The sequence below is a fragment of the Vipera ursinii genome, assembly GCF_947247035.1.
Source record: "Vipera ursinii genome assembly, chromosome: 8".
Lineage (NCBI taxonomy): Eukaryota > Metazoa > Chordata > Lepidosauria > Squamata > Viperidae > Vipera > Vipera ursinii.
In genome coordinates, this window is record NC_139519.1 from 2623148 (window position 1) to 2646599 (window position 23452).

Below are 23452 nucleotides of genomic sequence, written 5' to 3' on the forward strand. Positions count from 1 at the left end.
GGGAGGAAAGTCGCTGCTCGGCATTCACCCCCTTGGAGATGCCAGGCTTTGCGATGGACGACGGCAGAAAGGGGTGCAGGAGGAGGGACGGAGGAAGGAGATGCCAGACTCAGGACCATTTAAAAGTGGGAACAATTCTTTTTCTCACTTTTTTTTAAATTCTGCCCAATCTGCAGAGTCTGAGTGACATTCAACAGAATGAATGTGCAGATTAAAAATAAAAGGAAATATTTAATAAAGACTCCTGAATGTCCACCAGAAACATTCAGTCACGGTTTAAACCATGGTTTAAATAACAGCTCCTCCTCCAGATACGTGGACTTCAGCTCCCAGGATCCCCGGTGTAGATTTCTCGATGGTACCTGCACAGGTTGAGGCGTTCTGGGAATTGAAGTCCGCACTTCTTGGATGGGGGTATCCTGTCAGAGCAAATTCTTCTAGGGCCTGGAGAGCAGAACCCCCGTAACGTAGTCAGGTTAAGATTAATTTCTTGTCGCTTTACCTTTTTCTCATCAGAGCTTCTTGGATACGTGGACCAAAGGTTTCAAGTGCAGTGGCGTGGAAGGGAAGGACGTGGTTTCTCTGTTACGGAAAGCTATAAAGAAGCGAGGGGTAATTAAACCTCATCTTTTCCCAGCTTGAGGTTCCAGGGAGGCATTAGATTTCCCCGAGGATCTATCACAGGCTCACTGGTGCTGCTGGAATACTCCCATAGTCGATCAGTGTGGTTGCACATTTTCTGTAAAATTGTTTGAAAAAGTTTGTGATATGCAGTGATAACAGCCCACCAAAAATGTTTCTGTACGCACCACGAAGAAACGACGCATTCACTCCAACCCTTCCAGCTCTCGGAGCCCCCCCTCGCTGCCTTGGGCAAGTCCAGGCCGGAGGGCCAGGTGGTGCCCAGTGGAAATATTGGTCTGGCCTGGCCTGGGCAGCAAAGTGGACTGGAGGACAGCAGGCTGGGCAGCTAGAGAGCTGCGGCTGCAGAATAGGGTTAGATGGTGCAAGTAAAATTCTAAAGTTCTCTGCTCTACTGAAGCTGCTCTTTCTGCCTGAGATCAACATTTGTGTCTGTGTAAATATGAAAAAAAGAAAGAAAGAGTTGAGACCGTGAAGCAAATTAGGAAATACAGAAAAACAGAGCTGGAAGGGACCTTGGAGGTCGTCTAGTCCAACCCCCTGCTCAAGTAGGGGACCCTATACCATTTCAGATAGGGTTGGTCTAATCCCCTCTTAAAAAACTCCAGTGATGGAGCACCCACAACCTCTGGAGGGAATCCATTCCATTGGTTGATTGTTCTCACTGTCAGAAAATTTCTCCTTAGTTCCAGGTTGCTTCTCTCCTTGATTAGTTTCCACCCATTGCTTCTTTTGTCCTGCCTTCTGGTGCTTTGAAGAATAGGTTGACTCCATCTTCCTTGTGGCAACCCCTCAAATACTGGAACAGTGGCTATCCTGTGGCCCCTGGTCCTCCTTTTCACTAGACTAGCCGTGCCCAACAGCCCCAAACCCTGGAAAAGAGGGGAGGTACCCGTAAAATGTGCCGTTTGCATGTAGATTGCGGAGATGGCTTGGGGCCTGCAAGGGGACCGGCATCGGCTGCATGCAGTGGGGTGGCAGGAGAGCAGGGAGCTTTTTCTGCAATAGCAGCGGTACCTGCCCTGTGCTTCAAGGAGGGGAAGGCCCCTGGAAGTGGCTAGGAAGGAGGGAAGCTGCTGCTTGGAGGGAAGAGCGGGGTCCATCCACAGCAAGTACCACGGATTCCTTGTTCGTGGCTGCTTCACCATCAAATCCCAGCACAAAACAAACTGGGTCTGTCCCACCTTCTGCTGCCCCTGCTTCCAAGGCCTGGGAGGAGGAGCCTTGGGTGTCAACTGGATTGTGTAGAGTTGTTGAGCCAACTGGGACTCTCACTCACTGCTTCCTTTCCCAATTTCTGCATTACAGGACTTTGAAATTGATGTTATAGCTGTGGTGAATGACACTGTTGGGACAATGATGACCTGTGGCTATGATGACCACAACTGTGAAGTTGGACTTATTGTTGGTAAGGGAGTCATTTGGGCATAAGACGGGCAAGCATTTACATTGTCTGTGCCAACCGAGAAGCAGAAACAAATGTTGGCCCCATCAGATTGCTCCCCCTTCCCCTTAGACTTTGCAGCTCACGGTGATGAGAGCTTCTTTGCAGCCCATCGCTCCGCCCTGGAGCCTTCTCTGTTTCTGCCTTGCCTCTCTCTCCCCGCCCCTTCCTAGGCTCTGGGTCAAATGCTTGCTACATGGAGGATATGCGCCATATAGAGACAGTGGAAGGCGACGAGGGCCGCATGTGCATCAACATAGAGTGGGGAGCCTTTGGAGATGATGGATCCCTCAAGGATATCCGGACAGAGTTTGACCAAGAGATTGACATGGGCTCCCTGAATCCTGGCAAGCAGCTGTAAGTGGAACGTCTCCCCCTGGGTGGCTTTGCTGTTGCCTTCTGGGCAAGGCTAGTCTCTCTCCAGGCTCCTGGCCCAGAGGCCAGAAGTGGCTCTAGTCTTGCCCAGAGTCAGAGAGCATTCAGCGATACCATCGTCGTCATCATCGTCATCATCATCAAGTTGGAAGGGACCTAGAAGGTCTTCTAGTCCAACCCCCTACTCAAGGCAGGAGACCATTTCAGACTAATAGTTGTCCAATCTCTTCTTAAAAACTTCCAACTTCTGTAGGCAGGTTGTCCCATTGGTTGATTGTCCCCACTGTCAGGAAGTTTCTCCTTAGTTCTAGGTTGCTTCTCTCTTTGATCAGTTTCCAACCATTGGTTCTTGTCCTGCCTTCTGGTACTTTTGAGAATACGTTGGCTCCCTCTTCTTTGTGGCAACCCCTGAGATATTGGAACACTGCTATCATGTCACCCCTCACCCTTCTCTTCATTAAACTAGACATACCCAATTCCAGCAACCGTACCTTATATATTTTAGCCTCCAGTCCCCCGATCATCCTTGTTGCTCTTCTCTGCATCTTTCTAGAGTCTCAACATCTTTTTTTACCTCATGGGGCCAAAACTGGATGCAGTATTCCAAGTGTGGCCTTATCAAGGCATTGTAAAATGGTATTAACACTTCACGTGGGGCTCTGCTGAGTCGGCAGCTCTTCCAGTCCGAGGAGGCCAGTTAGATCAGGCCTTGGGGTTTTCCAGGTCCAAACTGGACTTCTGAGGCTGAAGGACTCCTTGCAGAAGGAAGGGCATGGAGGATCCGTTTCCATTCTGCAACTCCCAGTTTCCTTGTGGAAATGTAATTCAGAGGAATGTGGGAGATCACATGTATGACTGTGTCTTCCCAGAATGTGACCACTTTAGGATAGCATAGGAAGATTTGTTTTATGACACATTGTTCTCATTGCATTTCCCTCAAGATGATGATTTACTCATTAATTTTCCACACCTGTGCAATGGGGTCCACTGTGTGTGAAATGACATGTTTTGTTGAGCAATCCGTAATCTGAAATCTATCTTTGATCTACTAATCTTGCTCCTTCTCTCCCATGTTGCAGGTTTGAGAAGATGATCGGTGGGCTGTATATGGGTGAGCTGGTCAGGCTCATCCTGGTGAAGATGGCCAAGGAGAAGCTTCTCTTCAACGGGAGAGTCCCTGACAACTTGAGGAAGAAGGGCTGCTTTGAGACCAAATACGTGTCTGCCATCGAAAAGTGAGTGGTGGGTCAGGGCTGGGAGCACTTCGGCCTTTCAGGAATTTGTTACACAGGGAAGAGCTGGGACCAGTCGCAGGTACACCTTGGAGGACCCAGAGAAAGCTCCGAATGAAATGATGCTGAGACCGTTAGGCTTTCTGGCTCTGGAGTCCGCCACCCTCCATTGAAAGAAAGACATTCTTGTATAGAATAGAATAGAATCCTCAATTGGCCAAGTGTGATTGGACACCCAAGGAATTTTTCTCCGGTGCATAAGCTCTCAGTGTACATACAAGCAACAAGTGACAAATCACGATCCTAATCATAAGATACAAGCATCACAAATCAGAACGTACAGCACTCAGTGATAATGATAGGATACTAAATAAGAATAGATGTATATAGGAAGCTTGTCTGCTCCTCTTGTATTGCACCTTTCTTCTAGCAGCATTTTAATTGTGATCTGCACAAACCCGCATTTTGATTAGGTTCTGCTGGGCGGGTCCAGCACAAGGGGGAGGTTTGGACCTCGGCCTGTTCAGACAAAGCAGGCATGCAGAGGGACAGTGCAGTATAGCAGCTTAGATGATGGGCTAAGAGCTAGTTTCCCCTGAAGATCCTTTGGGATTAAGCCAATGGCTCCTCAGGCCAGCCTACCTTACAGGGTTGTTGTAGAGAAAATGAGGAGGAAGGAGTGCTGGGTAAGCCTTCCTGGAATTCCTAAATGAAGGCTGGAATAGAGACCTGGCAAATAACTAAACGGCTAGGAACCCTCTGAGCCCGACGTGCCGAGGACCCGCTTGCTGGGAAAAGGAGGTGCAGACCGATGACCCTTCCAGGGGTTAGCAGGGACCTTGGAGTTTTCTAGCCTGTCCCTGCCCAGGGCAGGAATCCTCCAGCCATCCTGACAAGTGGCTGTCTAGCTTGGCAACCGAGCGGTGCTGAAAATGACACGAGGGAGGGAAGGCCCTGGGGGGGCGGGGGGGGGGGGGCTGGGCTGCAGGATTTGGCCACCCCAGAGAGGATTTGGGCAGAGATGGAGGCAGGCAGAGCACCAGGGAAGGGTGGTGTGCTGCTGGCAAGGACTTAGCCTCATTCCTTCCCCGAACTTGCAGGGAGAAAGAAGGCATCTCAAAGGCCCACACCATCTTGGACCAGCTGGGCCTGGAGCCTTCCTACAAGGACTGTGTGGCCACCCAGCGAGTCTGCGAGATTGTCTCCACCCGCTCGGCAAACCTTTGTGGGGCTGCTCTGGTCGCTGTGCTCCACCGCCTGAAGGAGAACCGGGGGGTCGACTGGCTGCGCACCACCATCGGGGTGGATGGCAGCGTCTACAAAAAGCACCCTCAGTAAGTGGCTCTGGAGACCCGGCAGGAGAGGTTCTGAGTGGGCCTCCGTTTGAGGTCCAGAGGCATTCCTAAGGGGAGAGGAAGGTGGGTGCTTTATTTTGTGCCAGCCAAATTCCTTCCTTCCTTTCTCCTCCCTCCCTCCAAAAAAGGGAATCACCGACGGATTTGGGCACCACATTTGCAATTAGTTTTAAAGTTTAAAAGGTTTAATTAATTGGACTGAGCCTGCCAAAGTTTCTTTTCGCACGTTAGGCAAGTTACAGATAGCCCTCTGGTTAGGATGGCAGTTGGAACGTCCATCATTAACCGTTTGGCCACTTGAGCACCTTGCTTAGTGTTGGCCATCCCAGCAGCCCTGGTTGCTCTCAAAATTTCAGGACCGCGTGGGTTATTAAGTGAGGGCTTCAAGTGAACAGGACAGGGGAAGGGGTAGGCCAAGTAGCCAAGGCTACTGCTAACCTTGTAAGCTGCCCTGAGTCTTCGGAGACGGGCGGGATATAAATGGAATTTTAAAAAAAAAGAAGTGCAGGGGAGGGCCACAGTGGGTGTATGCGTGTAGGCACGGAGTGCCGGTGGGTGTGCCGGTGCCACGGCCAGGCAAGAAAACCTGAGGAGGCTGCTGGTTTTCCCACTGACTTGGCTTGTTGGGAAGCTGGCAGTGAAAATTGCAAATGGTGATCGTGTGACCCCGGGGAGGCTGCAAGCATCACAACTTTGCAGAGGGGTCATACGAGTCCCCCTATTCAGCAGCACCGCAACTCTGAATCGTTGCTGAATGAGCGCCAGGCAAGGATTAACTAGTAATTCAGAAAGGCAATTCAGTTTCCAAAAGGGGTAGTTGGTGGAGACATTTTAAAAGTATTAGTCCACTGCTGTTGGCCCTCATAATTGTTTACTATCTGGATCTCTCTTATGGTTTGCAACCTGGTGTGATTCTGTTGTTTGGGCAATGCTTATGATGGAAAAGTGTTGTGTAGACAAAGAAGTTGCCAGTTTGTGGTCCTTCTGGAAGTATCTGGCCATGTGGGTTTCTTTTGCCATCACTGCCCTTGCTGCCAAAGGCAGGATGATGCCAGGGTCCCTGGGAAATTCTCTGCCTTGGGGAGGGCCTGCCTGCTTCGGACTCACTAGTTCCATGGCTGAGTTGGGAGAGTGTTACGGGTAGGAGCAGCCCATGTAATTACATGCAGAAATAGACCGTGTGGATGTCACAATCTCCGGTAAGCTTAGGGACCGCAGGACCTGCTGTTTTCAGTCTGACAGAGAAGGTGACCAGGGCCTCTCGGCAGCCTCACCCTGGAGACTTTCAAGGTGCTGTGGAAGAGGAGGGGTGACTGGAAGGCAGAGGCTTGCAGGGTTGCTCTGGTCTGGATTGGGGGCAGCTAACGGCCCCCTGTTAGGCAGGCTGTTTTACTTAGGTCAACTGGGCAAACTGGGCCGGAAGACCCAGGAGAAGAGAAAAATTGGACTGGGCCAGAATTCCACAGTCCTCCTTTGGCGACTGGCTTTGAGTCGCTGGGCTGGGCTTAGCCTCTCAGCTGTGCGTCCCGCTCGCTTGCTGAAGCAGGTGGAGTGAAAGGGCCTTCCGGGCATTGCTGCAGAGAGGTGGCCGCCTGCTTTTAAACACACGTTTGCAAGACTGTCAAGGGTGTCTCTCAGCAGCTGCTGTCTTAGTGGCACAACCCTATCAAAATCTTCCCCTTTGCTTCAGCTGGTAGCAAAGACAGATTTCTGCAGGGTGTTCTGAAACAGTCCTCTGCTCCATCTTTGTCCCACATAGTTTTGCCCGCCGCCTTCACAAAGTGGTACGTCGCCTCCTGTCTGGCCACGAAATCCGATTTGTCCGGTCAGAAGATGGAAGCGGCAAGGGAGCTGCCATGGTGACGGCGGTGGCATATCGGCTGGCTGCCCAGCACAAGGCCCGCCAGGAGATCCTCCGCCCTCTCCGACTGAGCCACCAGCAGTTGCTGGAGGTGAAGAGGAGAATGCAGCAAGAGATGAAGTTGGGCCTGGCCCAGGAGACACACGCCAAGGCCACGGTCAAGATGTTGCCCTCCTATGTGTGTGCCACTCCGGATGGGACAGGTAAGGAGGCCCAGAGAGGCCCAGTAGGCTGGAGCAGGGCAAGTGTGGCCAGGATTCCACAGCTTGTGGTTGTGACTGATGCAAATTGCAGAATACTTTCATAATCTCCAGATGCCCATGTAGTAAACCACAAAAACCCCCACCCAAACCAAGTTCAGCCTGATGCCTGTGCAGGGCTGTTGGAATGCTGGTGACCCAGTTGGACCAGTGTGAAGGCAGCCCTAGGGTGTTCCCTCTGTTCCCTCTCTCAACGTGGCTTCCTGGATGTCTGCTGTTGCTGGAAATTTTCTTGTGAATTGTGTCCTTGGAACAGATTTATTTATTCCCTCCAGGGATCCCCTGGGGCAGTCCCCCACATTGGCCTCTGCTGAAGCCTGCGTCTGCCTCTGCCTTGCTTGGTGGCCCTTTGTACCGGAGGAAGATGTTTTTCTCACTTGCCCTCTAAATGTTTTTGCATATGATCTGGAACAGACTGCCCAGTGGGGCCCCTCTTGCGAGCATTCACAGCATTCACATTTCTTGAAATCCACCCCCCCCACTGGTGCCTTCCAGATGTATCGTTCCCACTAACATCACCATGCCATCCTCTTTGAGAGTTTTGCCATGTGCTGCTGTCAATGCATCTGGAGGGCATCACTGTGAAGAACAACAACTAAGGATTTCATTGGTCTCCTCCTCCTCCTTTACCACCACCACCACCTCCATCATTGGGGTAACTTCTGGGGCTTTGCAGAACGAGGCATAGAAGTTCTGATGTTTTGGTATATCTGGCTGAAGCCGTGGTGTTTGTAAAAGGAGCTGGTTTTTGGTTTCAGAAAAAGGAGACTTCCTGGCCTTGGACCTGGGGGGCACCAACTTCCGTGTGCTTCTGGTGCGCATACGAAATGGGATGCGGCGCAGCGTGGAGATGCACAACAAGATCTACACAATTTCAGAAGATATTATGCAAGGAACAGGAGAGGAGGTAAGTGATCCTTGGAAGAGTGGGAGGGGGTTCAATGGACGGAGAAGTCATAGCAAGTCCAGCGAGGCCTCCCTGGCAGCTAAAAGGTGCCCTGGCATTTTGGCTTAAGGGCCTCTGGAACAGCTATCAGGCACTAGGAGAAGCAGCCCTACTGCCAGGTGAAAGCTATTATGAAAGTCAAGCAGATAGTTCTTAATCTTTGGTTGTTTAACTAATATTCAAAATTATCATGGCCTCAGAGAAGGTGCTTTACGACCGATGAAGCTCTTCCTGAGTGTTGCAAACGGTTGTAAAACATTTTCCCTGTGTTCACATGATTGGATGAAATTCAGTGGTGAGAAAAGTAAGGTTTTGCTTAGGCAAGAAAAGCCAAATGCACAGGTAGAGTAGGTGAAACCTGGCTCATTAGCAGTAGCTGTCAGAGGTCTTGGAGACCTAGTGGACAATTACTTAAATGTGAGCCAGCAATGTGCTGTAGCTGCCGAAAAGGCCAATGCAGTCCTAGGCTGCATTACCAGATAGAATCAAGATCACAAGAAGTGCTAGTACCACTTTATGAAACCTTGGTAAGACCACACCTGGAATACTGCATCCAGCTTTGGTCACTATATTATGAAAAAGATGTTGAGAATCTGGCAAGAGTGCAGAAAAGAGTGGCAAAGATGATTAGACCTGGAGGCTAAAACATACAAAGAAGGGTTCCAGGAATTGGGTATGTCTATAGTGAAAAGGGACACGGTGGCTCAGTGGGTTAGGACGCTGAGCTTGTCGATCAGAAGGTCGGCAGTTTGGTGGGTCGAATCCCGAGTGCCGCGTAGCAGAGTGAGCGCCTGTTACGCGTCCCAGCTTCTGCCAACCTAGCAGTTCGAAAGCACGTGAAAATGCAAGAAGAAAAATAGGGACCACTCCGGTGGGAAGGTAACAGCGTTCCGTGCACCTTTGGCGTCTAGTCATGCCGGCCACATGACCACGGAGACGTCCTCGGACAAGCGCTGGCTCTTCGGCTTTGAAACGGAGATGAGCACTGGCCCCTAGAGTCGGAAACGACTAGCACACACGTGCAGGGGAACCTTTACCTTTACCTTTATAGTGAAAAGGACCAGGGGAGGCATGATAGGTATGTTCTAATATGAGGGGCTGCCCTACAGAAGAGGGGGGGTCAACCTATTCTCCAAAGCACCTGAAGGCAGGACAAGAAGCAACGGATGGAAACTAATCATGGAGAGAAGCAACTTGGAACTAAAGAGAAATTTCCTGACACTGGGAACAATTAACCAGTGGAACAACCTGCCTCCAGAAGCTGTGAATGTTTTAACACTGGAAGGTTTTAAGAAGAGACTGGACAGCCACTTGTCTGAAATGGTATAGGGTTTCCGGCCTGAGCAGGGGGTTGGACTTGAAGACCTCTAAGGTCCTTTCCAATTCCGTTATTCTGTTAAAAGGCTTCCAGTCCTGTTTTACCCCTGCCATGCTGGGTTTCTTCTGGAAAATGCAACCTTCCTTCCCTTGTGGAGGCTGTCCAGGGAATTTGGGCGTTGAACTCCATCCAATTTAAAGTTGGCACGTTTGAGAAGCATTGTTCTAGAGCAGGAGTGGGCAACCTTGGCTGTTTTATGACTCGTGGACTTCAACTCCCAGAATTCCTGAGCCAGCCATGCTGAGGGGAAAGGGAGAGGTTTCCAAGCTGAGCCGTGCTGGCTCAGGAATTCTGGGAGCTGAAGTCCACGAGTCATAAAAGAGCCAAGGTTGCCCACCCCTGCTCTAGAACAATGCCTGAGAGACGGCTTTGGCTGCAGGTCTTTGTCCCAGAAGCAACAGCCCGGACCTTTTTCACAGCCATTTGGTTATACAGGGGTGGAAATATTTTAGGAGAGGGGGAGCTGATGATGCTCTGCCTTTCTGCATACCAACTGTTCTATTCTACGGCGAGAGGAACTTTATCCCATGCAAAAGGAAGTAACTCACAGCTGGAACTTTGACTGGGATGCCTTTTTCACCCAGTCTCCATCCTCAAGTTAGGGAAGCTACAATGACAAGAGGAGCATTTTAGTGTGAATATCCAGGCCACTTCCACTAGCCCTACCTTCGAGGTTTGGGTATGCTGTGATGGAGGAAGCCAGACTTGGAGGTGTGTCCTGTAGTTTTAGATACGAAGATGGGAACCGCAGGGTCCCTTCCAGAGGTCCTTCAGTCCTCTCGGCTCAGGCCTGCTCCCCTCCCCTCCTCCCAAGGGGACGGGGCATTCCGGCTGGCAGTGCCAGGTGCAACTCAGGTTTGCAGCTCCGCCCCTTGTTTCTCCCTGCAGCTCTTCGATCACATCGTTAATTGCATTTCGGACTTCCTGGAGTACATGGGGATGAAGGGCGCTTCACTCCCCCTAGGATTTACCTTCTCTTTCCCTTGTCAGCAAAACAGACTTGATGAGGTACAGCTTCTCCAGCTGCTTTCAAATTGTCTCTGTGTGTATGTGGTTTGTGTGTGTGTGTGTGTGTGTGTGTGTGTGTGTGTGTGTGTGCTGCTAAACTTGTGGGCAGGTCCGATGACAAACAGCACCAGGCAGCCCAAAGGTATCAAGTTGGGTTAAAAAGCAATGAAAGCAAAAGGTACCTATAATGTTAGAATTGGTCAAGAGACCACCAGGAAGGTTAGTCATTTAATTGATTCAGACACCTGCCCCCCTCCCCCCCCCGAGGGACTGAGAAACTGATGGGCAGTCCAAGGGCTGTTGGAATAAGCCTTTTTTCATAGCTTTCCTAAAACCAGCCAGGAAGGAGCCATGTTGAGAAGGCCCCGGGATGGTGGTTGCTGTTTGGTGTGTATTTCAGTACAGTGTTAACCCTGCAAGATGGCTTGATCAATTGGCCATGAATTAGTATGAGACAAACCTTGGATTCCTGAGGGTAGTTGAAGTAGCTGATGGAAGCAAGGAAGGAGATCTAGAAGCACATAACTTTGCTTTGTTTGCTTATTAAACTTGTAGCTGTTGAGAGCATCTGCATGTTTAAAAATAAGCTGGATAGGTTTTTGCTGGTCGCTTAACTTGAGGCCGCACAGAGAAGTTGTTCCGGGTTGATTCTGAGGTGGGAGCTGATTTCTGCACTCCTTTCCTCTCAGGGAATCCTCCTGCAGTGGACCAAGGGATTCAGCGCTTCTGGTTGTGAAGGAGAAAATGTTGTGGGGCTGCTGAAGGAAGCCATCCTCAGAAGGAAGGTATATCTCTGAAATAGGTATTTCTAATTGCAAAATCGATCCATTCTGGAGAGAAACACTTGGCCTGAAACAAAACCAAAGGAGCGATATTTGGAATATGCTTAATGTGGACTGAGGTTGACTAATTTTTATTTCTAATTCCTTTTTTACATTGGGGTGGTTTCCTGTTCCCTCGTAGAAAAGACTGCAGGCCGAAACCCTTTTTCTTTCTTCTCCTTAGGAGTTTGAACTGGATGTGGTAGCTTTGGTGAACGACACAGTGGGCACCATGATGAGTTGTGGGTATGAAGACCCTCTTTGTGAAGTGGGACTTATTGTTGGTAAGCACCCAGCCTCGCTTGTTAAAGCAGCGATGTAATTGATGGAGGGGATTCTGCCCTCTTCCACCCCAAGAACATCATCCCTGGCCCACCTTCTTCACGAATGAAGCCAACCAGCTGGAGATATATTGTCTCCTTCTGTTGGGATGAAGGGGGCTGCAGGCGAGAAGCGGAGTAGTGCTCAGCCCTCCTGTTGTTGTGGGTGATGCTCAGCCCCACTCTGGCTCCTGAATCCAGAGCTTTGTTGGCTTCATTAGTTTCATTAGTTGGCTTCTTATTTAGCAACTTAATGATAATCAAATTAATATACAAAACAATAAAACAAAATCCAACTCTCAGAACTTTGTGGTACATTTGCCTGGTGGAAGTTAGGCTGAAGATGCTGTCCCAGGAGTCTTCTGTCCTGTTTTGTTTCCTTCCTCCCAGGACTTGTAGACTCTCAACCATGTGGTTGGCATGTGTTGTGTGCTTCATACAACAACAACAATTAAAAGATCCTATATTGGATCTTATGTCAGTAACCCAGAGTTTGGGCGTTTCTTGCAGTACCCGGTCTTTCCAGCTTGCCTGTCCGTGGCATCGGAGGGCAGCGGCTCGGTTTCTTGCTGAGCTGCTCTACCTCTGCAGTTGACCTCTGTAGCAACAGGAGTTTTTGTTGCTGTCATTCTCGGTGATGGAGTCACATCATGCTTGATCCTTTGGTCCATGTCACTTTTTCTACCTACTGCCTCTTCATCAAAAAGTGGAAGCTGTTTCTTTGGCCTTTAAAACCCTCTCCTGTTGCTTTCCCAGGAACTGGCACCAATGCCTGCTACATGGAGGAGCTGAGAAATGTGGAGCTGGTGGCTGGGGACAAAGGCAGGATGTGTGTCAATATGGAGTGGGGCGCCTTTGGGGACAACGGCTGTTTGGAGGCGTTCTGGACAGAGTTTGATGCCATTGTGGACGAGAATTCCCTCAACCCTGGGAAGCAACGGTGAGTGAACTTGGGGAAGCTCTTCATGGGCCTTTGTTTTCCTCTAGGTTTAGCAGGCACAGAGGAGTGTGTGATTAATGGGATCCACTATCCCTGATCTACCTGCACCCATCCTTGCTGGATTCCGCAACATGCCTATATTCTAATGAAATAGGATTGGTTCCACATTTTGGGGGGGACCCAGCCATTGTCAGAGCATGTTATGCAAACAGGGTCCTAGTCTAGACTATAATGTAGTTTATTTAGCTGGGCATTATTTGTTGCTGAGCAGTAATGAGGTTTAGCATGTGAGTTAGTTTCCTTGAGTGTTCACAACCTTATTCTCCCTCCCAACGTTTCAGATTTGAGAAGATGATCAGTGGGATGTACCTGGGAGAAATTGTCCGCAATATCCTGATCGATTTCACCAAGCGAGGACTGCTCTTCCGTGGGAGAATCTCTGAACGGCTAAAGACCAAGGGGATCTTTAAAACCAAGTTCCTGTCTCAAATTGAGAGGTGAGATCAGGTCAGATCTGAACAGGATCTGGGGCCAGAATCTCCACTGACCACAAGCAGAGAAGAGGGAGGCAGAAATGGCTGTCTGCATCTTCCCCTTCTTGGACCTTCCTTGGGCTCTCCTGGAAGGCCCAAATTCTTGTTTATTAATTATGGGACAAGCAAAAAGATAGTTCAGCTTCTTCCTTCAGAATGACTACTGCCTCCTAGTGGCCAGGTTTACTTTCCCTTCTGTAGCCTTTCCCAATCACCATAACATCTGACCCAGCCAAGTTGGAGAAGGTTGCTGCGGTATTTCCATGGGAGCAGTTGTATTCTGGTCCTAAAGTTGAAGTGGAAATGTAGCAGAGCCTTAGCTCTGTATGTTATGTAGTATTTGCATCATGCAATGAACACGCATAATTCTTATTGCTGTTTTCTTCCAATGTGAGATGGAAAAGATAGTGTGATTTTCCTTTGCTACATATTCTTTGTGTAAGGCAAACCTGCAAGAAGTACATATATAACCTCTCACAGACATGCATTACAAGAGCATTAATTGGATTATTTTCTGTGAAAAGTCATAACAGGTAGAAGCCCATAACAGTTATTTGAAAGAAGGACAGGTGAATCTGCAATAAAATATTCTGGGTTGCCAAGTTGCTGAACTTTCCAATTCATCATAAATGAACTGGGAAGTAACTGAAGATTGTTCTTATCTCAGTCGCCCCTTGGAATTTCCATTGGGTTCCATTTTAGATAGAAGTTCAGAACGTGTTTGCATTCCAGCGCTAATTGAAGCCAGGGCAAGAGAGGGTCTTTCTGAAGCTAATACTTGTTTTGTGTCAGAATGATGATGGGGGCATTACCAGCCCCACCAAGTAGGCCAGAACAGGGAAGCTAAAGCCACTTTTATTGAGATGGACTATAATAACAGAATGCAAGTCTGATTGTGCTGGGCCATCTCCCGCTTCTTCCATTCCTGTGAATTAGGGAGGAGTTTGAGCCCCTTCCAAATGTTCTCTTGCTGAACTGGACTTAAAGTGTGTTCAGCCTCTTACCTAGCTGGCGATTCCTGCCTATCTCCATCAAGGTTGTGATCCTTGCTTGCTACATCAGGCCAGGCCCATTCCAGCAGAACGGACAAGACCCGCCTTTCCTCCCCACCCAATTCCTAAGCCTGTGTGCCCCATCTTGTGCCCCCAGTGATTGCCTGGCGCTGCTCCAGGTCCGGCACATCCTCCAGGACCTTGGGCTGAAGAGCACATGTGACGACAGCATCATTGTGAAGGAGGTGTGCACTGTGATCGCTCAACGTGCCGCTCAGCTGTGTGGGGCAGGAGTGGCCGCAGTGGTGGACAAGATCCGAGAGAATCGAGATTTGGATTTCCTTAAGATCACCGTCGGTGTGGATGGGACCCTCTACAAACTCCATCCTCAGTAAGTTTCTCTGCTTGGCCTGGGAAGAGGAGGTTTGAGGCCCTAAAGCAGCGTTTCGGCATCTTTAAGACACGTAGACCAATTTCCCAGCCAGCATTTGTTCAGTTCTGAGAATACTGGCTGGGGAATTCTGGGAGTTGAAGTCCACGCTTCTTAAAGTTGCCAAGGTTGAGCAATACTGACCTAAAATAACAACTGCATGAGATGGAAGGTAGAAAGGGGAGGGAGGTTAGAATAGATCTAGGGGGCTTTCTGCCGCACAAATTGGTCCCAGCGTCTTCTGCCATTTGCACGGAGGCGTCTTTCACATTTTTGCAAGCACAACGTAGCTTGATGTATCATTCTGTAGCGTGATTGCACCACAACAAGAGGTGCAGTTATTGGATCTCTATTTCCTCAAATATTTGAGAATAAATCTCTTAAAGCAGACCCAGAAATAATTTGTAGAAACAGTTAAAAACTGAGGATCGCTGGCATGTTTGTTGCAAGGCTAAGAAAGACAAATGAAAGCGAAAAAGGCCCAAGGGCAGAGGGAAAGGAGATGAGGGGGAGAGGAAAAAGTCAGATGACTGTCATCCTGTTCCTTTCTGCTCTCTCTGCAGCTTCTCTAAGGTGATGCACGAAACCGTGAAGCAGCTTTCGCCCAAGTGTGAGGTGACCTTCCTTCAGTCCGAGGACGGCAGCGGGAAGGGGGCGGCCCTTATCACTGCGGTGGCATGTCGGATGCGGGATGCTGGCCAGCACTGAGAGGGGCCCCCGAACACCCAGGCGTGACTGCTGCTCCCTCCCTGCCCAGTTTCCAGACCACTCCGGGCAGAATCCTTGTGTCTTCCAAAATTGTTCCTAGTGGACCCCATCTGGGCTGGGTCCTTTGCACATAGATAAGGAGCCTCCCTGTAGGATAAGGGCTGCTTCTTCCAGCCAATCTCCAATGGCTGTTCAGTGTCTTTCACCATTGCTGATCACCCCGTGTCCATGTCACATCTGAAGTGCCTGGCCCTGAGCTAGGCCCAGACCAGAGCATAGCAGAAGCACACCCATTTCCACTAAAGTCAATGAATCTACTTACATTACAACTTAAACATTTTTAGTAGGATAGCAAGTGTTGGTATTAGGAGAGCAGGGATCTTCTGCAATCATGATTCTTGAGGTAAGCTCCGGGGATTTGAGTGAGCCGACATCACAGGAGGCCGAGAAGCTGCCTGCTCATCTCCCCTTGGAGAGGCTGCATTTCCATCCAGAGTTGGTGTGGCCAAGCGTCAGTGGCCTGGCTGCTCTTTTCTGCTGGAAACAAATCCCACCCCCATCAATCTGAAGGGTCCTTCTAAAGGACTGTTGTGACCCCATCCGAGAGGGAGGGAGACTCCCTGGGCGTTTGAGAATCCCCATCTCCATTTTCCCTCACAGCTTGAAAACCAGCTTCTTAGTTCTCTAGCTGGAGATACGTTGGGGAAGGGAGGGGGAAAGGGCAGAGAGGGAGGTTTACAGCAAGTTTTCTGTCCAAAAATTCTCAAGAGGGGAGTACTTTAGAAATTACCTCTCTGCAAGTTGAAAACAGGGCTGGGAAGGAAAAGGCCCCTTTCCAAGACTGCTCCATGAAACCTGAAAATGAGGACACCAGGCGGAGATCCCATCGTGCTGGCTAATTGTGGGCCTTGCAGTTGTGCTCTGGGAGCACCTGAGCCGTTGCAAACCACAAGCCCATCAGCTGCAGAAGAGACCCTGGATATGGTCCCTGGGGTGCCGCTTTCTCAGCCAATCCAGTCAGTTTACAGCCTCTCTGAATCTGCTTTCTTGAGTTTTCACTTCTGCCAGGTTTGGGGCTACACAACCCCCTGGGTCCTTCTGTGGGGGAAAGGGAAGCCCCTTCATCACCTGTTTCTTGCATTTTGAAGTGTTGCGTTTTGAAGTGTTGAGGGCCAAGGTGTGGAAACCGTTGGCTTCTGAGGGAGGCCGCTGCAGGGAAGCAGCCTCCGAAAAGCCAGGCGGGCAGCTGGGATGGCAGACTCCCTTCCTGGCTTTCCACAGCCTCCTACAAGTGACAAGCTCACCTTCTAGTTCTGAATCCAACCAGAGGGAAAAGCTGCTTTCCTCACAGACCACGAGCGGCAAAGAGCTCCTTTTATGGCAGAAGGCCTAGTTCACAGGAGTCAAGCTTTGCCTGTGACATCCATTGCATTTTGGTCAGTACATTTGGTCGTTTTGAAGAGAAATTATTTCTTCTATTTTTTTTATCTCTTGTGTGTGTATATATATATATTTATAGCTTGGATAACTGAAATAGAAATGTTCAAGAAAATGTTCCATTTAAAAATACACATCCTATTCTTTTAAGCATTTAAAATGATTGACTATTTTAGGAAAGCTTTAATCTTGCAATAAAGAGGAACCATTCCAAACAGCCTGTGTGGAAAAGACCAAATGAAAATTTGTGTTGGGACAAATATTAAATTTTATCTATTTTTATAAAGGAAGAACAAAATGAATAATCCAATTCCAAACCTTTTTGTGGAGGCTTGACTGCAAACAATACCTGTCTACTGAAATAATTGAAAACAAATAATATTTGATGTACTGTAATTCCATGTATGTATTTTTCTCTGGAATTAACATTATGAGATTGGAAAGAATGTAGAAATGCCTTGTATTTTCTTAGTAGTGTGCTTGGTTTAGTGAACAGCACCATATGCTTAATAAGATTGTTAACTGGAAAGAAAGAAAATAATTAGAATTTTGTCAGATTTGGGTTTGGTGTGTGTGTGTGTGTGGGGGGGGGGGTGTTGCAGGGAGGCTCCAGGCCAGGCTTGGGAAGAGGGCGATGGTAGAGCCCTGAGCTGAGACATAATAATAGACCTTTGACTCTCACAGTTTTACATTGGGGGAGGGGGAATCTGACCCACTGGTACTGGTATGCCAGTTCCTTACTTGGTTTGTTTCGCAGCCTCATGGCAGTGGCATTAGGTGTGATGTGCAAGGCAGCAAATGGCCGGTTTCAGTGCGACGTGGCCTTTTGCCACCGGCTGCATCCGTTAACCACCTCGCACATCACACTCAATGCCACTGCCATGAGGCCTGGTGGATCTTTCTACCTTGTGTCCCACGTGCCATTATACCAGTTCCTTACGGCCACCCGGCTTGTTCCGCGGCCTCATGGATGCGGCATTGGGCAGGAGGCAGCAAATGGCTGGTTTCAGCAGGCCACAGCCGTTTGCTGCCTTGTGCATCACACCGAATGCCCCTGCCAGGCCTACGGTATGTTAACTCTAATCCCCACTGCCCACCAACTCATAATGGGAGATGGGAAGGCCTTGAAAAACCTGGAAAACTTGTGAAAAAAATAGGTTTTTTTCCCTTTATTTCCAAACAAAAATGGGAAAAATGTTTTTTCCCCACCCACGTTTTTCCGTTCCCCCCCCCCGGGCTTCCCATCTCCCATTAGGGTTGGGGGGCAATGGGGGTTAGAGTTAACATACAGTAGGCCTGGCTACGGCCTCGTGGGTCAGATGGGGGAATCCGTCAGACCTCAGGAACATGCCATTGGTGAGCGCAACGTGGCTCGGCTGAAAGTGGCGGAGAGGAAAGCTGACAGGGCAGCGCAATGACTGGCACAAAAGGAGAAACAGGAGAGCCGGTGAGGATAGTGGAGCAGAGAAGAGAGGCAGCCAAGGAGAGAAGAGGAGAGCTTACTGTGAACGATCCAGACAGCCTTGTTTGCTGAAGGAAGCAGAACATCTGCGTGACAAACCAGCAAATGGGAGTCACATGGCTGCGGAGCTGTTAGAGTGGTAGAATGCTACAGCACAGTAGACAAGGGCCTGCGGATGGCAGTAGACTGGGTGCTGTGGGTGGCAGTAGACCAGGGCCTGCGGACGGCAGTAAATTGGGTACTGCGGACAGCAGTAGATCAGGTGCTGCAGACGGCAGTAGACCGGGTGCTGCGGATGGCAATAGACCAGATGCTGTGAACGGCTGCAAACCAGTAGACCGGGGACTATGAACAGAAGTAGACCAGCAGACTGGGGACTGCAAACAGCAGCAGACCAGTAGAATGGGGACTGTGAATGGCAACTACACAGCAGACTTGGAAAAAGAAACCAATGCTATTTTGATTTGCAAAATATAGGATACAAAAAACTATAGGCATAATTACCTAGAACAGAGATGGTAGAAACCAGATTAACAGCAAAACACATCCACCAACCAAAAAGAGGGATTTTCAAACAACAAACTCATGGAACAGGTGACAGATACTATTGTGGTATGCAATACATGCTCCATGTATGTGCTTATGCCCAAAGAACACCCAAATTATACATGCATTAAATGTAAACTATGAAATACTAGAGGAAAAAGTAGGATGTAGAGGCAACTCTAGCCAAACTCCAACCTACACAAGAAAGCTTACCCAAACCGAACCAAACAATGAAAAAATAACTCCCAGAGGATCTGACCCTGCTGATAAACCCTTGGAGGAAGACATGGAGGTATGTCACACATAGAAGGAAACACAATAATTGAAGCAGCATACATCTAACAAACCCCTATTGCCCAATTTAAGCCAACAAGAAGCAGCCCCATTAAAACTGAACAATCAATTTCTCCCCCTAGATGGAAATAAACAGACCTACAACCTCCCCCTCAAAGAAAACATGCAGACACCTAGCAAAGAAACAACACCAAATATCCCTAAAAAAGTCACATCAACAAACACTCCTGAGACAAAGAGAAAAATCGCCTTCCAAAAAAAGAAGGCAAGTGCTGTTGATAGGAGATTCTATTCTCAAAGGAACGGAAGCAGCCATCTGCAGACTGGACATACAATTCAGGGAAGTATGTTGTCTCCCTGGAGCAAAAATCAAAGACATGGCTGAGAACGTAACCAAAATAATTAGGCCCACAGATGACTACCTTCTCCTACTCCTTCACATTGGGACGAATGACACAGCAAAGAACATGAGCACAATGCTGAGAGTCTATAAAGCAACTAAGCAATAAAGTTGAGCTAGGAGCACAAGTAGTGTTCTCATCAGTACTCCCAACAAAAGGCTAACACCCATTGAGGGGAAAAAGAATTCTAGAAATAAACCACTGGCAAAAGGGTTGGTGTTGCCAAGAAAACTAGTTTTCTGGACGATGGACTGCATTTCCTATGCAAAGGACTGTTGGCAAGGGATAGGCTGCACCTCATGAAAATGGGAAAATGTACTCGGAAAAAGACTGGCCCAACTCATCAGGAGGGCTTTAAACTAAAATTGAGGGGGAAGGGTGACCAATTTTTAGAATCTCTAGAACACAAAACCAACCATAAATCCCAAGAAAACAAATCAAACAAAGACGTAGGGAGTGATGAGAAAAAAAGATCAAACAACAATCAGGAGATGCAGGAAACATACCCATGGACATACCCATGGACTTAAAATGTTTATATACTAATGCCCAAAGCTTGGGGAACAAACAGGGTGAACTAGAAACAATAGTAATCTATATGGGTCAGTATGAAAGGAGGGAAAAGTGACATTGCCATAGGTATATATTACAGGCCATCCAACCAATCAGAAGAAATAGATGGACTATTTGCCAACCAGTTAACAAATGTAACAAAGTAGTAATGAGAGACTTCAACTACACAGATATCAGTTGGGAGACAAACTCTGCAGCAAGTGGGAGATCAAACAGATCCCTAACCAACCTAGCCGACAACTTTGTCATCCAAAAGGTGGAGGAGGGAACTAGAAGTAAAGCTATACTGGACCTAATTCTTACTAATAGAGAAGAAGTGATAAAGGGAGTTGAAGTTGCCAGAACCTTGGGGAAAGTGATCACATTATACTGGAATTCAATACAATGCAAACACAAGCAATAGAAAATAATTCAACCAATGTTAAACTTCAAAAGAGCTGATTTTAACAAACTCAGAGAGAACGTAGGAAAGGTTCCATGGATGAAAATTGTAAAGAGGAAAACAACTCAAGAAGCATGGGAAACTCTAAAAAATTCTATCATAAAAGCCCATACCAGCACAATACCACTGAAAAAGAAAAACAAGAAAGTCAAGAAAAAAACACAATGGCTGCAAAAACCATATAAATATGGGGACAGGATATACCTCTCCACTACGCATTTGTAATCTTTACAACCTTCAAAGAAATTAGGCCCTAAATTTGTAGGAACATTCTCTGTCAAGCGGATCATCAACCCTGTGATGGTTGAATTGGACTTGCCAAAAAATCTATGTAAAATCCGCCCTGTTTTCCATTGCAGCTTGCTCAAACCAGAGGCTACCTCTAACCTTAGGCCTCCTACATCTCAGGTTCCCAGACCTATCATGTTTGAAGGTGAACAACATTTTGAAATTAAAGATATTTTGGATTCTTGAAAATATCAAGGGGTGACTCAGTACCTAGTAGCCTGGAAAGATCTCCCTTCCGCCCAGAATGAGTGGGTGTACAAGAAATATGTTAGAGGCCCTAGACTTCTCAAACGTTTCCACGCTACATATCATGATAAATCTGAATGATATGTCTGTATTGTTTCTTTTTGCTTTCCTTTTTTCTGTCTTCTAGGTGGATTTCCCATTTTTCTAGGGGGGGGATATGTCAGGTCCCCAAATTCTTATTGTTTTCCCTGCATATGTGCTCTTGTTTGGGGCCTGCCATTCTGCGGGGGAGGGGAATTTGCTTTCTATCTTTCCTCTCCCGCCTCCCTCCACTTGAAAAAAAGAAGGAATAGTCAAAAGACAGCTTCATATATGTGCATGTTATCTGCAAGCAAGTATTCTGGATCAAGCTGCTGTATTGTGATTGATCCCTTTGTTAAGACCCCTGTGCTGGTCTATATAAGCGGATGTTATCACTGTTAACAGCTCTCTTCCAGATAGCAGAACTCATGAAATACCTTGATCATCTAGAAATACCTTTATTTGCATGCAGATGAGATTACAGCTGACGAGGTGTAGTCAGATGATATATAGACGGTAATTCAAGGTCAAAAGACAGTATCGACTCCCAGTGTCTGCACACGTATTTGCCGGTTATGGAGGAGCACGTGTGTCTGCTGGTGCCGATTATGGAGGAGAGCCCCCCGGAGCAAGAAGGAGGAAGTCCATCCCAGAAAAGGGAGGAGTGTAGGACACATGGTCAGGAGAAGGAGGAAATATGTCATAGGGAAGGAGGGGTTAGCTGACCCAGATAAGATAGCATATTATAATTTTTCCAAACACCCACATGGTGGCAGCACAACATCAAAGAAGCTGAGCTGTATATTTGACGATGCTTGTTTCTATGAGAGAAATCCTTCTCATACTGTCAGAGGCAGGCTCTGAATGGAACCGCTGCTAACAAGCATTCAATGTATCTTCAACATTTGACATGGAATGTTTGAAAGAACAGCTTCCTTTCCCTCCTCATTCTCCCCCCTCCCCTTCCCAAGGAGAGAAAACATTAACTCTGCTGAGTGGGAGTCCCACTTCCATATTAGCAAGCACTGCTTTTAGAAGCCGCACAAGCAGATGAACGTGATTTCATTGCACAACTTCTCAGGAGATGGTGAGCAAGACAGCTCTGCCCCCCCCCCGCTTTCTCCCACTGTGCATCTGAAGTGGCAACAACAGTCAAAATGCAACCTAGAGAACTGTTTCTTAGCTCCAAGGCAGCTTCTCAGTAGTGACAGATCCATATTTAGCTGCTGCCTCGTGTCACAGCAGCGAACATGTGGCCTGAATACGGTTACTGTCAGACGGATCAATGAAAAAAGCAATTAACAGAATAACAGAATAGAGCTGGAAGGGACCTTGTAGGTCTTCTAGTCAAAGACCCTATGCCACTTCAGGGAAGAAAGAGGCTGTCCAGTTTCTTTTTAAAAACATTTAATGATGAAGCACCCACAACTTCTGAAGGTAACTTCCGCTCCACTGGTTAGTTCTTCTCACTGTCAGGAAATTTAGTTTAGTTTAGTTCTAGGTTGCTTTTATTTTATTTATTTACTTTATTTTATTGGATTTGTATACCGCCCTATTCCCATAGGACTCAGGGCAGTTTACAGGGCAGTTAAAACCATGAATACAAAAAATTAAAAACAAATAAAACAATTAAATTAAATTCAAGCCCCAAGAGTAAATCTAAAACCCATTTAAATTAACAACCCCACAGTCTGGACCAAACAGATCGAAGAGCCAAGTTTTCAGGTCCCGGCGAAATGAGCGAAGGTCGGGGGTAGTCCTAAGTTCTGTGGGTAGTTGGTTCCATAGGGCTGGCGTACCCACAGAGAACGCTCTTCCCCTGGGAATAACCTGCCAGCATTCATTAACCGGCGGTACCCTAAGAAGGCCCTCCCTGTGGGGGCGCACAGGACGATGGGAAGATGATGCCGGCAGCAGGTGTTCCCTTAGATAGTCCAGACCCAAGCCATTTAGGGCTTTATAGGTCATTACCAGCACCTTGAATCTCACCCGGAGGGCAACTGGAAGCCAATGCAGCTCACGGAGAAGAGGTGTTACACGGGACTATCAGAAAGCTCCCATCAAAACTCGCGTGGCTGAATTCTGCACCAGTTGAAGCCTTTGGGTGGTCCTCAAGGGCAGCCCCATGTAGAGGCCATTGCAGTAGTCTAACCGGGAGGTCACGAGCGCATGAGTGACTGTACGTAGAGCATCTCGGTCCAGATAGGGACGCAACTGGAGCACCAGGCGAATCTGTGCAAAAGCCCCCCTGGTCACGGCTCCTATATGATCTTCCAAACTGAGCTGTGAATCCAGGAGGACTCCCAAGTTGCGAGCCCTATCAACGGGGGGTAATACCTCATCCCCTATTGTTAATGATGGAGAAGGCTGGTCAGCCCGAGATGCCGGTATGAACAGCCACTCAGTCTTGTCAGGATTGAGACAAAGCCTGTTTCTCCCCATCCAAACCCGGACCGCCTCCAGGCAACGGGACATCACAGTGAGGGCATCACTGGGT

The 23452-nt window shown here is 48.1% G+C and overlaps 2 protein-coding genes across 3 annotated transcripts in view; one reads left to right on the top strand and one right to left on the bottom strand.

Moving 5' to 3' along the window:
- The window catches only part of LOC310643979 (hexokinase-2-like), a 42596-nt gene extending 25468 nt beyond the window's left edge, over positions 1–17128 (top strand). For both annotated transcript variants that reach the window (XM_083368711.1, XM_083368712.1), the window contains exons 5-18: positions 517–612; positions 1951–2050; positions 2260–2443; positions 3541–3696; positions 4794–5027; positions 6808–7112; positions 7928–8076; positions 10382–10501; positions 11191–11286; positions 11507–11606; positions 12399–12582; positions 12924–13079; positions 14265–14498; positions 15101–17128. In XM_083368711.1, coding sequence (XP_083224837.1) covers positions 517–612; positions 1951–2050; positions 2260–2443; positions 3541–3696; positions 4794–5027; positions 6808–7112; positions 7928–8076; positions 10382–10501; positions 11191–11286; positions 11507–11606; positions 12399–12582; positions 12924–13079; positions 14265–14498; positions 15101–15245 — 2259 coding nt within the window. In that variant the 3' untranslated portion in view covers positions 15246–17128. The remainder of the gene's footprint in view (positions 1–516; positions 613–1950; positions 2051–2259; positions 2444–3540; positions 3697–4793; positions 5028–6807; positions 7113–7927; positions 8077–10381; positions 10502–11190; positions 11287–11506; positions 11607–12398; positions 12583–12923; positions 13080–14264; positions 14499–15100) is intronic.
- The window catches only part of BOLA3 (bolA family member 3), a 460366-nt gene that overhangs the window by 74573 nt on the left and 362341 nt on the right, over positions 1–23452 (bottom strand). The window lies entirely within an intron of this gene.